This window comes from Salvia hispanica, chromosome 2 (assembly GCF_023119035.1).
Source record: "Salvia hispanica cultivar TCC Black 2014 chromosome 2, UniMelb_Shisp_WGS_1.0, whole genome shotgun sequence".
Lineage (NCBI taxonomy): Eukaryota > Viridiplantae > Streptophyta > Magnoliopsida > Lamiales > Lamiaceae > Salvia > Salvia hispanica.
In genome coordinates, this window is record NC_062966.1 from 18,549,169 (window position 1) to 18,563,180 (window position 14,012).

Genomic DNA, 14,012 nt, shown 5'->3' on the forward strand with positions numbered 1-14,012 from the left:
CATATCTTTTATTATTTATGTCATGTTATTTGATTCATATCTCCTATATATAGGAGAATTGTTTTAGCGTAAAAGACATTGAGAAATAAAGTTTAAACTTATTCTCATTCCGGTTCTGGCGGAAATCGCCCCCTAGCACCTCAACTAGGGTTTATCTTGTTCTTATTCTCACTTCAAACGTTCGTGCTCTAATTCGATAGAACTAGATTCTATCAATTGGCACTTTCATTGTTTACTCTTCCTCCATCCTATTCCTACCTCTCAAATTCCCTAAAATCTCACGCCACAATTCTCACGCCACAATATTCCCCAAACCCTCCCAAAAAAAAACACCAATCCACTTTCTCAAGATTCTTGACGAACTATAGAATCACAACAACACGCTCTCTGCGATATCACTGAGATACTCATGGACTTACGCCGTCTAGTAACTACTCACGGCGAATTTCTAACCAATTTTAGACATCATACACTGACCGAGGAGCCACCGGACCAGCAGCTAGTCGCAGCGCCTCCGCGGTGCTGGACACTTCCTCCGTCAATCACACAGCCGCCGCTGGAAGTCAAGGCCGAGCCCTTACCGCGCCTTCGCGTCAATCCCCCTCGCTTTGACAGCGACAATGCTCATGATTGGGTTCATAAAATCCAACACTACTACAATAATCAGTACATGCCGCTCCACGATCATTTATACCTGACCCAATACTTGTTTGATCATCCGGCATTGGAGTGGATGGCATACTGGGAGGAAAACAATAAAGGCAAAGATTGGGACGATTTTCTATTGGCAGTTCTTTACCATTTTGCTTCGGAATTAACTGAGGAAGTGGACGATGAAAAGCAATTAGGAGGCAATCAATTTGCTCCGGAATCGAACGAAGAGGTTTCCCAGGTAATTATTGACAGTCAATTTGGTACTCAACTATTGAATGTGGCATCTACCGATATAATTGCTAATGAGAGTAGTTACAAGTCAATTATTAGCAACGTGAGTTTGAACATGAATCTGGAATCGAACAAGATATTTGCTAATGGAATTGAATTTGATATGGATGTAAGAAAAGAGGTTGATCCATTCCATTGTATTGGTACTCCAAAGTCGTATGCCAGTCGGAGTGTGGATGCTGATTTGCAACTCCCAAATTGCGAGATGGGTGACGGAAATTTGCAGCCTGAAGTACGGAATATTCGAGGGGTCTCCGCCGACGCAGCGAGTCTCCTTGCTCTATACGGCGATGCTCGTACAATACCACCTTGTGACGCATTTCCCCCCTTTGAGTGCAGTGGCGTGGATGATGACCATCAGGTTGAGGCTATTATTGTCGCACACAAAAGACACACGTTGGACTCTTCAATTCCAGAGTTGACTAAGACATTTAGCGACATCGAGGAGGTTGTGTTTGATGGGAGTTTAGAAACACATAAAGACTATCAAAGATTATACCACTGCTAAGCACGGGGTAGGCGTATTAGATGATCATTTGGCTCATATTGAAGTCATGAAAGAGAGTTTCCATGGCCAAGCCATTAATGGAGACATTTATGGGTATGCTCCTGCACATAGGTCATTGGTACTTGCCTTGAAGTTGTCAGCCAACACGACCATTGCCCTACAACTGCTTTCCTATTGTGGACATGTTGATTGGAACATTGCACCTCTACAATTTGATGCAGATAATGAGGTTCACATATTTGATCCAGGAGTCTTTGGGGCGGATGATAATAGCGCTAGTGAGAACTCAGGCAGACGTTCAAAACGTCAACAATTCCAAGAAAATTGCCAGAAAGATAACATACAAATTTATGGTGGATCGGTGACACCGATTTCCATTTGGCCTGTGGGAACAATGATATCAACATTCCTTTCAAGGTGGAGGGGTACTATCGGAAGCCCGAGTTACGTTAGAATGAGTTCGTTCAAGCTTGGTAAATCAGCACAACTGGAAGGGAGCTTAGTTACTGGTAGGCCGCCCTCTTCTGCATCTGTTCCTGTACCGGAAATGCATGGAGCTAGGAGCAGCTTTGCGTTCTATGGCTTAGAAGAAGTTGATCCAGAGATTCGCAACATTATCCACAAAGAGAAGTGTAGTCAATTTACAAGCTTGGAACTTGTTGCTTCAAGGAATTTCCATTCTCACGCTGCGATGGCTTTCTGTGTTCATATGAAGAGCCATTCTTTGAGAGTAATAAAGGTTTCTATTGTTGTTGGGTCAATTGGAATTTGTATCGATGTTTCAATGCGGGTGTTTGCTATCCTGGACTCCAACTTGAGGGCAAGTCGAATTTTATCGGAGGGGGAGTTGATAGGGGCCTCATCTTGCTCGACACAAGGACCAACCCTACAGCTCCGACGTCTCCACGCAGCCCAACAGATCGAGCACATCCACAGCTCGATGCCATTGCCTCGCAGCCAAAGCTTGAAGCCAGCAGCAAGCCGGCCCATGTTCAGTCGCACATCAGCCCAGACCATGCAACGACTTCACAAGCCCAGCCCACCCATGAAGCCAAACCCTAGACTCCAAATCAGCCGCATATCTTTAATTATTTATGTCATGTTATTTGATTCATATCTCCTATATATAGGAGAATTGTTTTAGCGTAAAAGACATTAAGAAATAAAGTATAAACTTATTCTCATTGCGGTTCTGGCGGAAATCGCCCCCTAGCACCTCAACTAGGGTTTATCTTGTTCTTATTCTCACTTCAAACGTTCGTGCTCTAATTCGATAGAACTAGGTTCTATCAATATGTTGAACATGTGAGGAAATTTGAAAAGGCTTTAGCCTGTCATTTTCCTAAGTCCTTTGGCCTTTCATCTTAAGGTAACCTCCAAAATGTTTTATGAGGTGTCTTAATGCCGAGACCTCTCATGTGGTCAATCCTATCCTATAAATAGGTGTGGATTTGAGAGATGGAAAACACACCAACAAATCTTTCTCTCATCTCTCTAGCTCTCAAGCATCCTAGTTCACATTTAGGAACATTGCATTGCTCGATTCTCAGTTCTCACCTTCAATTCAAGTTCGCCGGTGCGTAAGAGTTTGAGGTGCTTCAACTCGGTAGGAGGAAAGTCGTTTCATCTTTGAGGACGTTGCATCAATCCATGAGCACTAGCCGGGGTGTATCTCGTCTTGCGGAGAGAGGGATACCTTGACTCGACTTGAAGAAGACAATAGTTTACTTTCTTGTTGCTTTAATTGTATTTACTTTGTTATCTTTACCTTCTAGTTTTGATTATTTTGCAATAGCAAGAGTTTGTATGTGTAAAAGCTACAGAGTAAATACAATGAAAGCAACAAGAAAGCAAACTATTGTCTTCTTCAAGTCAAGTTGAGGTATCCCTCTCTCCGCAAGACGAGATACTCCCCGGCTAGTGCTCACGGATTGGCGCAACATCCTCAAAGATGAAACGACTTTCCTCCTACCGAGTTGAAGCACCTTAAACTCGTAGGCACCAGCGAACTTGAATTGGAGGTGAGAACTAAGAACCGAGCAATGCAATGCTCCTAAATGCGAACTAAAATGCTTGAGAGCTAGAGAGATGAGAGAAAGATTTGTTGGTGTGTTTTCCATCTCTCAAACACACCTATTTATAGGATAAGAGTGACTATATGAGAGATCTCGGCATTAAGACACCTCATAAACATTTTGGAGGTTATCTCAAGATGAAAGGCCAAATGACTTAGGAAAGTGAAAGGCTAAAGTTTTTTCAAATTTCCTCACAAGTATAAATGAATATGAATTATTTTTATGAAATGGAAAAAAAAAAGAAATATCGTCTATTTCTATGTAACGGACTATTATATTTTATGCTACAACGGATAGTTTTTATCACCAACTTATATGTTTTTCGCTTCCAACTTTATAAGTATGGATGCGTAAATGGTATCACACAAATTTTTATTTATTCTCTTATGTTTTTGTTCAAATAACTTGTGAGAAAGTATTTTAAATTCAAAGGATGTGATTGAATGTTCCGATAGGAACTTATTGATCCTTTATCAGTTTTTTAATACTCCTATAGTTCATCTATTCCAATGTAAATGAGACCGTTTTTTTTTTTAATATTCCACCTAAGGTTTTGGCAAAATATTAAACTCCTTTATTTTTTAAAATATCTTCTTCTATTTCATTCATTCTCTTAGTTTATTTCCATTTATTATTTATAATTAATTTACTAAACATCATTATTTAAATTCATGTCTCAAAATAAAAACACATCATTTAGAAGGAGATAAAGAGAGAATTAAAATAATAATTACATATAATTTTCCAAAAATAAATCTTAATAAAAAATCATTGCGAACGACCTATCTTTATTAAATTGGAGTAATACGAATAGAAATTTATTAATTATATTTGTGTCTTAATGAAATAGTAATATGAAATGAAAAAAGAAGAGGAAGTTCTCCCTCTCGCGTGAACTCCATTGCCGCCCGTTGCGCCGTTCACGCCTATCGTCGGAAGTTTCAAACGCCATCCGACCACAGCCCGCCTCCGTCTCTTCCCCTATTCATCCCTCCTTTTCCATCCTCTATTGAAGAAATATTTAATAGCTTGAAGCTTCACTACCATTCACACCCAACCTTATTTCTTGCAAAAAATTGGTAAGAACTACATTGAATTGAAAGAGTTGTTCTTGAATTAAGCTAGCGAAAGGGGCTTATCTTATACTTCCAACTTTCCCTATTGAAACTTCCACTTTTCATTTTTTTTTCCTCTCAGGAAATCGAGGAGACTTCGCATTGCCAAAATCCATCATCTGCTATGCGAGATTGAAGATTTTCAGTTAGTACTCATTTATCCTCTGTGGTGATTAAATTTTTGGTTGCTCAAGCTTCTGTAGTTAATATGAAGTGGATTATTATTTTATGCTGGCTACATGTTTGATGAATTGCCTTGAGTTTTATGTATGGCGACTTTCATGCACAATGTATTCGTTTCAATGAATTTCAGTTGTCTCACATGCATACACTAGGAATTCTACTGTGTGCTTATTATGTGTTTGATGAATTGCCTTAGTTTCATGTGTGGTCATGGGCATGGGCATAAATCTCGTTAACATTTGGTTAATCATGGATGAGGTGTGCTTTAATCGCGATATGATTTCAAATGAGCATACGCAGAGTAACGTCAACTTCTAGCAATGCTGTTGCTGTTAGCCTGTTAGAGTTATTTATGAAATTAATCTCTTTGCTATATGCTTTATATCTAAAAAGTGGAATTTGCAAAAGTGGAGCAAAATCATTAGTTGGTCAGACGTTGAGACATCAATATGTGATTTTTCTAGAAGGCATATGTTTTTTGTCAAAGCTTGGTTCTTTATCTGCACTCATGTCATATGTATAGTAGTTTTTTAATATTAATTGTGGATTTATTGATAATTAACTTTGTTTCATTTTTGTATGTATTAGATGATACATTGGTTAGAAAGTTTGGAGGGCAGCCACTTTGACCAGACATGTATTATTTGAAATTTGTGTTGACGGACCTCTTCCGACAGCATGAAGAGGAGCCCTATCATACTTTCATGTTGTCTAAAACCAAGTTCAGGGAGAGGTCATCTCACATTCACATGCTTTTCAAGTTTTTCTCCGTCGGGCTCATCTGGTCAGCGATCTTTTCCCAATTATTCACCAAAGAAACCTTCTATAAAAGATTCGGAATTTGTCCACCACATCTCAAGTATCCTCAAGCAACGCTACTATGAGCCTCTTCGACAAATTATGAGGTCCTTTGAGACCAAATTCAGGCCTGACCATCTGGTTTGGGTTCTCATGGAAATAAAGAATGATTATAGACTAGTTATGAAATTATTCAACTGGTCATATATGAGAAGATCCCCATCACTTGAGGCTCGTTGCATCATCATTCATCTTGCTGTTGCAGCTAATGATATAAACACGGCTCATAAACTTTTTCATGAATTCTGGACAAGTTCTAGTGCTGATGGCAATACCTTGTTGGTCTCCCACTTTCTTGAAAAATTGATATACACCTACAAAGATTGGGGTTCTACTCCCTATGTCTTTGACATCTTTTTCCAGGTTCTTACCGAAATTGGACACCTTGAAGATGCGCGAAAGCTCTTTGATAAGATGTTGAACTATGGTGTGGTTCTCAGTCTTGATTCCTGTAACCTGTTTCTTTCCAGAGTTTCAAAAGACATTGGTGGTCCTCTAATGTCGTTAAAAGTATTCCAAGAATTCTCTGAAGTGGGTATTAACTGGAATACTTTCTCATATAATATAGTTATTCACTCACTTTGTCAATCAAGGAAAACCAAAGAAGCTCATAACTTGCTTCTACAAATGGAGTTAAGAGGTTGCTTTCCTGATGCAGTAAGTTACAGTACAGTTATCAATGGGTATTGTAATGAAGGAGAACTTCAGGCCGTGCTAAGAGTTACTGAAGCTATGCTGCAGAAAGGTCTGAAGCCAAATGCATTTACATATAACTGTATAATCACTCTTCTATGCAAGACTGGTAAAATGGTTGATGCTGAGAAAATTTTGAGGGAAATGACTTCACAGGGAGTTTTTCCTGATAATGTTGTATATACAACACTTATTGATGGTTTTAGCAAACTTGGGAATGCTTCATCTGCATTAAGAATGTTTAATGAAATGCAGAGTCAGGATATAATTCCTGATGTTATTGCATATACTGCCCTAATTTGTGCCTTTTGTCAGAATGGAAAAGTCGCAGATGCAGATCAGTTTTTTCATGAATTGCTGAATAATGGGTTGAAACCAGATGAATTTATTTATACAACACTCATTGATGGTTATTGCAAGGCAGGTGAAATTAGAAAAGCATTTTCGCTGCACAATGAGATGATCAAAATGGAGTTGAATCCTAATGTCGTCACATACACTGCACTGGTTGATGGGCTGTGTAAACAAGGGGATCTTGAAACAGCAAATGTACTTCTTCATGAGGTGCGTGAAAAAGGACTTATTCTCAATATCTATACATGGAATGCGCTTGTCAATGGTCTTTGCAAATCTGGGAATATAGCACAGGCAGTGAAGTTAATGAAAGATATGGAAGTGGCTGGAATACAGCCTGATGTTTTTACCTATACTACTCTAATGGATGCTTATTGCAAATCTGGTCAAATGATTCTGGCACACCAGCTGCTAAGTGAGATGTTACAGAGAGGGGTTAAACCAACAATTGTTACATTCAATGTCCTTATGAATGGATTTTGTATGTCAGGGATGCTGGAAGATTGTCAGAAGCTGCTATGCTGGTTGCTGGAGAACAGTATAATGCCTAACGCCACCACTTATAATTCGCTTATTAAACAACAGTGCATCAGGAATGATATGCGTGCAGCTACTCAAACTTACCGTGATATGTGTGATCAAGGAGTGGTACCAGATGGAAATACCTATAATATACTTATACGAGGACATTCCAAGGCAAGGAATATGAGAGAAGCATGGTTTTTGCGTAAGGAAATGGTTGAAAAGGGACACAATCTCACTCTTGAGACCTATAATTCACTAATTAAGGGATTTATTAAGAGGAAGAAGTATAGGGAGGCTAGAGAACTTTTTGATGAGATGAGAAAGAAGGGATTAGCAGCAGATGAAGAATACATACTGCACCTTTGCGGATATGAATGATGACAATAGGAACATCGATTTGACTTTGATGTTCCGTGACGAAGAAGTTAAAAGGTGTGTCATTAATTGTTTTGTTTGGCCGACCTTCTTTACTAAATTATTGTATTTACTAATTAAAAATATTGCCTGTTTTAACTTGCATCAAAGTATGGTCATTATATGTCTATATGCAGTAAAATATGATTTAGGGTCAGCTATAAATATTTCATGGCAATAAAGCTAGATTTGAATAGAAGCAAGAATAAAGAAATGCTACGGCCCAGTTCAAAAAACAAATTTGTAACTGATAGACCTTTTATATATTCTTGTTGTTCTCTAGGGCGGCTGGAGTGGAAAAACTGTGATGTGGTTGCATGTAGAGTAAAGTCTATAACAGTAACAGGGCCAAGGTATGCTTGTTGCTTAAATCTTTAACTACACACCGTGGACAATTTATAACACATTTGGTAAAATGCTGTACAGGAACTTGTTGGATCTTTGGATTCCCGTGATGGAGAGGAGGCAGGATGAGTTTTGCCTAAAAAAAGTATGTGTACTAAACCTTGCGAATAGCCACTGGTGGTCTGACTTTATGATGCTTTGTGGATACAGAGGTCAAATTTGCGCAAGCCAATACTTTTGGATGTTTGGTCCAACTCCAGGAGAAGGATTGTAAATGTTAGAACTTGGAAACATTGAATTTGATTAAATAGTCCCACAAAGAGCCAATAGGAAGGTTTTTTTGGAACGAGAGGGAAGATAGTGGATGGATTCTATCTTGAATACTTCAACTCGGTTTATGAAGGAGTAGGACGATGAATAGGACTTGATTTTATGCATGAATTGAGATGATGATGAAAATCAGAATCGGCCATCATGAAGAGATTGAGATGGGATCTCATCCAAGTGATGGAGAGGCTTTGCTGTTTTATAAGCCCTTTAGCTGTGTGCATGGGCTATTTTACTTCAATTTCTGTCGATCCCTTGTTTACTAAACTCATGCTATCACGCCAATATACTCTTGGCATGGCTTTGGGAGGAAATGCTAACAAGCCAGAGCCATTATTGCAGATAGTCAGCTACTGCTTGGCATATATTGGTCTGTTTTTCCATTTATCTCGTGTTGATCATGTAATACCAAAGGTTGGCCTCTTGATGATGCCGACACTTATTCTGTTTCGTTGATAAAATAATTGATTTCACGAATACCTTAAAATCACACTGGATTTTTTCTTTCTTTCTCCGTCTCTTTATCTTTAATTTGTACAGTATTATCTATGTATTCATGTAATTGCATGCAAATTGCAAGGTTAGTTTCTGTTGAAGATGCTAATCAGGACTGGGAAAAATTCCTGGATTTTTTTGAAGGATGTTTTCTTATTCATTAGTTATTTTTTTGTAATAGTTTAGGTGAGTTTGTTTGCGTTGACCATAGTCTGTGAAATTCCTTTAACAAATTGTGTACAACGACATTCATTTCATAATTTTTTATGCTTCAAATGCTGGTGACCATCTCCTAGAATTGGTACTGTCTTGATTCAAAAGAAAATGGAAAACCAATCTTGTTATATATGCCATATAGAGTAGTCAGAATGACTAATTTCTTGATGGTTGAAATTTCTTAGCACAAAGTGTGGTTTTGCCACACGATTGGGGTACACTTGAACAGATGAAAGAGCTAAGCACAATTCGAGAGCAACAAGGACTCCATCAATGAGAGCAGCAATGTTGCAGAGGCCACATTGCAAGGGAAATTTCTGGAGGTCTGACTTTGCGTTTTCAACAGGTATATGCTCAAGCAGTTCAAGATTGATGCTATTTCGCAAAGCCGAATGGTGAAATTGAACTTATATGTGGTTTTCTTATATGGGAATTACTCTTTCAGGGCATACAGAGAGTGGAGCAGTACTTGCCTTTTGGGGAGAACATAGTCCACTACTGTAAAATTCAAGCATCATCAAACGCATAGATGGATTGCAGACCTCAAGATAAGATGGAGCAGCGCGTTTGCTTCCTTGTCTGTTTACACCTCAAAGGTCCAATAGTGTATCAAGTGCACGGCATACACTTGGAGCTAGGAATGATTCACTCTTTATAATGTGTGATGCTTTGGAACTTTCATCATCAGGCAAAGCATACACATTTATTCCTGGTGCTTTTCCCTAGATATATTTTCTAAATTAGTACTCCATATAATTTTTTTTATTTGGTTAAAAGTAAGAAGTTTTTGACAGTTATGTACTTTTACATGCAATTAACCTATAATAAATCCTACGATGCAAAAACTCAATTCAGCAGTATATCCAGCAATTCTATCTGCATTTAGTTTCCATTGTATTTAACTTGCTCTCAATTCTAAGAGATGTGTGCGTTTCTCACAACTGATCACAAGCAGTGATGGTAAATAAAATTCAGAAAGATTGTAAACAAACACATCATATTGGATATTGATGGAGAGACATCATAAGTCTACTATATTCCATTCTCAGGTTCAGTACAAGGAATCTAACATGTCACAGGAAAAGCAAAAACGCCAAAAGAAGAAGAAGCTTCATGGCTGAATGTGGCAGAAGAAAATATCCATGAGACGGAGCAGGTGCAGGAGGATTTCTAGAAGTCGCAACTTCCTTGGAGCAGGCATAGTTGCATCGGCTTGGGCGAACTATTCTGTACACTCCACTCTGTGTTAAAATGTAGACATCTCTTTTGTTATCTTGTCCAAATGAAAATATATACTCTAAAGCCGGAAGATTGCTGTTGGGCACGACGTCACACTTAATGGGAGAATCTGTGGCACAGCTAAAAGGAGTGTCACTGGTTGTAAAGTTCCCACTGTTTCGAGGAGTTTCTGACGCTGCCCAAATGTGGCTTGCGTAAAGGTCCCCGTATAGGTAACTGAGAACACACAAATAGGCAAATGTAAGTTAGTTTCTCAATATAAGCCATCATATTTTCAAAGAAACAAAACAGAGATGGTTTCTTGTGTTTTCACCTTCCGTAGGTGCATGGATCGGTCTGGGACCGGTAAAAGAATCCACCTGATATTGCTGCAGATCCAAGTTTGTTAATATTGGAGTGACTGTATCCCAGCACTGGGAAGATGGGATCAATGGAATCTGCAGAAGTATTGCCCCCCGGAGTCTTCTGAGGCTCGAATTCTTGGGGGCCTTCATAGACACGCCATCCATAATTTCCTCCCTTGGAAATGATATCAACTTCTTCATATTGATCCTACAGAGACACCAAAAAGGTAAGCATCACTCAACAGTGGCAGTTTTCACACTATTAAGCAGCATTGATATTCGATAAAGTTCTGTTTATAGCAGTATATTTGAACCTGTCCAACATCAGCACACATAAAGTAGGAAGGTCTCTCTGCATCAAAACTACAGCGCCACGGATTCCTGAGGCCATAAGCCCAGATCTCCGGTTGCATTTCTTTGTCTTCTAAATAAGGATTATCTTTTGGGATAGAATAGTTTCCCCACAGGTCTAGTTTAGCCATCTCATCTTCGCCTGAGAATTCAACACATTATTCTGTGAAATTTGAGATCATATGAAAAAACAGTGTCTTTTATAGATTATGTATCTTGATTACTTACTTGGAAGCTTGTCGACATCTACCCTCATAATCTTTCCAAGAAGCGATTTCTTGTTCTGAGCAAAGTTATAGGGATCTCCTTTACTTCCTCCGTCCCCCAACATGACATATAGGTGGCCATCATCTGGGCCAAAGAGAATTTGGCCACCATGATTTGCTGTAAAGGGTAGTCCCAATGTGAAAATCCTCTGTACCTCTCTCGGTCTTGCTTTGTCTGCCTAGAGATATCAATCACTCAACTCAGTTGCATTATTCATTTTCTTGTTCAATCTATTTACTGAATATCTGTTTCTAATGTGATAGTGTTTACCATTGATGGGCTTGCAGCAGTTCCATTGGCAGAATACTCAGCAACAACGATATGATATTTGCAGACTTCTCCTGACTCCAAGGAGCCTAACTGAGACGGATCACACCCGACGTCTGAATTGCAGGCACACCTCCCACTACATCCCGGAGACTTCTCCTTGTCGCAGTTGAAGGACGCGAAGAACCTCCCATTCGTAGCAAAGTTTGGATGAAACGCCATTCCCATCATTCCAAAGCTTGTATCCAGGTATACTTGGTCCGTCAAGTCAACAAACGGGCTCGATTCATCGACTCCCATTACCTCACCTGAATCCTGTTCTGGTATGGTGGCTAACCAGATTTTTCCTGCCAGGTTGGAGAAGAAAGCCCGGTTGGATCCATCAGGATGAGGAACCATGTTGATGTATGAGCCATTGCCGATTTTCTCAAGGCACATGCTTTTTGGCGGAGGCAGCGTGTCTGTTTCGTTAAGTGAGACAGGCTCCCCTTCGAAGCAAGGAGAGCTTTCGCCAGAGGCGCCCCCAAACGCATTGCAGAAGTCGGACTTGGATTGCCAGAGGTCGGTTAACTTGGACAGAGTCGCGTTTTGTGAAACCACAGCCTTGCTTTGCAGCGCGGGAGCGAATGGGGAATTCAAAATCAGCACATCTTGGCATGATTGCCATACACTTGAGCAGAAGCTATCATTTCTCTGGCTTGATGCTGCTGTGGAATTACACAATATTGGGACTGATCGAGGCTCTGAATCAACGTTGAACAGCTTTGCTGAGAATGGATCACAAGTCTGGTACATGAAGATTTATGTAATAATCATCAGAAAAATGCATTCATCTAATCACAGACTTTTTGATAGGTAAATTCTCTCTTAACATTTGTCATTGATTACAGAAGCTAGTGGAAGCTTATGTTCTTTATCTTCCAACAAAAAGGAGTAGTAAAGTTTGAGCAAAATACTCACTGCGCAGATGATAGATTTGACAGCTGAAGCACAGAAAGAATCAGAAATGTTCATGGCCTCAAACTGCTTCTGCAGCTGAACATCTTGTGCTTTACTGCAACAGACTTTCCCATCGTACGGACAGAACGACAAACGCCCCGTCTTGCTGCTCGGTTGCCCTGCGCGCGCGCACACACATGCTCATTAGTCTAAAAATAAAAAACAAGAAATGGCACCAAAAAACAGACACAAGTACATACTCAAGTTTGTGCAGAGGGGATATGAAGAAGAAGGAGAAGGCAAGAACAGCAGTAGCAGACAGAAGAGACACAAATTCTTGACAATATTTTCCATGGAGTGGAAAAAAGTCACATGCACCAATGGCCACCAAAGCCTTATCTTCTGCACTGCCACTATAAATGCTGAAGCTGGAAAGGCTGGATTGAATTAAATATTCAAGTGATTATCCAGAAGCAATTGAACTTTTCATATTTCTTCATGAGAAGAAAACTCCCTCCTCTTTTATCAAACCAGAAAGGTAAGTTTGATGTAAAAGGAGTCTGAACTTTGAGGGCAAGTGGTGGTGGACATTTATTTATAGACTATGGACACTTTTGACTTGTGCATTTACACAAAATCTCAGTGGATAGAAGTGGTTAAAAAGGAAAGCAATAATGTCTGAGACCAAATAAATGCATACTCCTATATAATTGGTGGGTGATTGGTGGTAACACTAAATGCACCCTTTATCATTTTCCTAACCTCTCTTTTCAGTCTGACTTTGGCCTCTTTCATACCTCTTTTGAATGTTCAAAAAGTTCAATCACCTCAATTTCAAAAGATGAATGTTGTTTCAAAACCGTAAAGTCAAAAGCACGTCGGAAATAAACAATCCTACATTGAAAATTGAAATTGTATTAATCATAGATAAAATGATTTTAGAGCATCATATCATTTCGATAAGATTTTCAAAAATGAGTTTATTTATTGGGATTCCATTACTTGGAGTGGTGGTATATTGCGACAGAGATATTTCATTTCTATTATTAGACACGTTAAAGACACCGTATAAACTCAAAAAAATGGACAATCGTATCAAAGCTTATCTGTCAGGAATAGATATGTTTTTATTTTTATAATTAATTAAAATCGCCAAAATAATAGTAGTGCGTTGCTAGTCGGTCGTTGAATCCAATAGATTTTATCTTATGGAGTATTTAGCTCACAGCCTCACATGGACTATTTTCATATTAATAATAGCCCAAATAACCTCGTTGGGCCCGATTTGATTATTAGATTATCAAGCCCAAATTACAAATCCAATTACTATTGTTAATATTTTTTGTTACACAACAAATTACAGTATAACAAAAATTTAAACATTATGCATCATATTTTATTATTATTGTTGTTAATGAACATATTTTTCAATCAAGAATTAAATTAAGAAAATCTTACATTAAAAATGCATATTAATTCTAATTTTACAACATACTATCTATTAGAATATAGTTAATTGAATTTAACTAATAGTAGTATAAGAGTTCGTTTC

The 14,012-nt window shown here is 38.8% G+C and overlaps 2 protein-coding genes across 2 annotated transcripts; one reads left to right on the forward strand and one right to left on the reverse strand.

Annotated features, from left to right (window-relative positions):
- Positions 1-4,387: 4,387 nt before the first annotated feature.
- LOC125203399 (pentatricopeptide repeat-containing protein At1g05670, mitochondrial-like) lies at positions 4,388-8,980 on the forward strand. Its single transcript, XM_048101731.1, is given in 6 exon segments — positions 4,388-4,607; positions 4,726-4,788; positions 5,415-7,604; positions 7,606-7,688; positions 7,954-8,023; positions 8,097-8,980. Coding segments are annotated over 3 exon segments (2,208 nt in total). The 5' UTR covers positions 4,388-4,607; positions 4,726-4,788; positions 5,415-5,504; the 3' UTR covers positions 7,979-8,023; positions 8,097-8,980.
- Positions 8,981-10,033: 1,053 nt separating this feature from the next.
- On the reverse strand, positions 10,034-13,038 carry LOC125203400 (HIPL1 protein-like). Its single transcript, XM_048101732.1, has 7 exons — positions 12,721-13,038; positions 12,482-12,639; positions 11,525-12,307; positions 11,216-11,432; positions 10,951-11,129; positions 10,606-10,844; positions 10,034-10,508 (listed from the first exon to the last, which is right to left on the reverse strand). The coding sequence occupies exons 1-7, from the start codon at positions 12,812-12,814 to the stop codon at positions 10,127-10,129; spliced, it is 2,052 nt and encodes a 683-aa protein (XP_047957689.1). The 5' UTR covers positions 12,815-13,038; the 3' UTR covers positions 10,034-10,126.
- Positions 13,039-14,012: the final 974 nt, after the last annotated feature.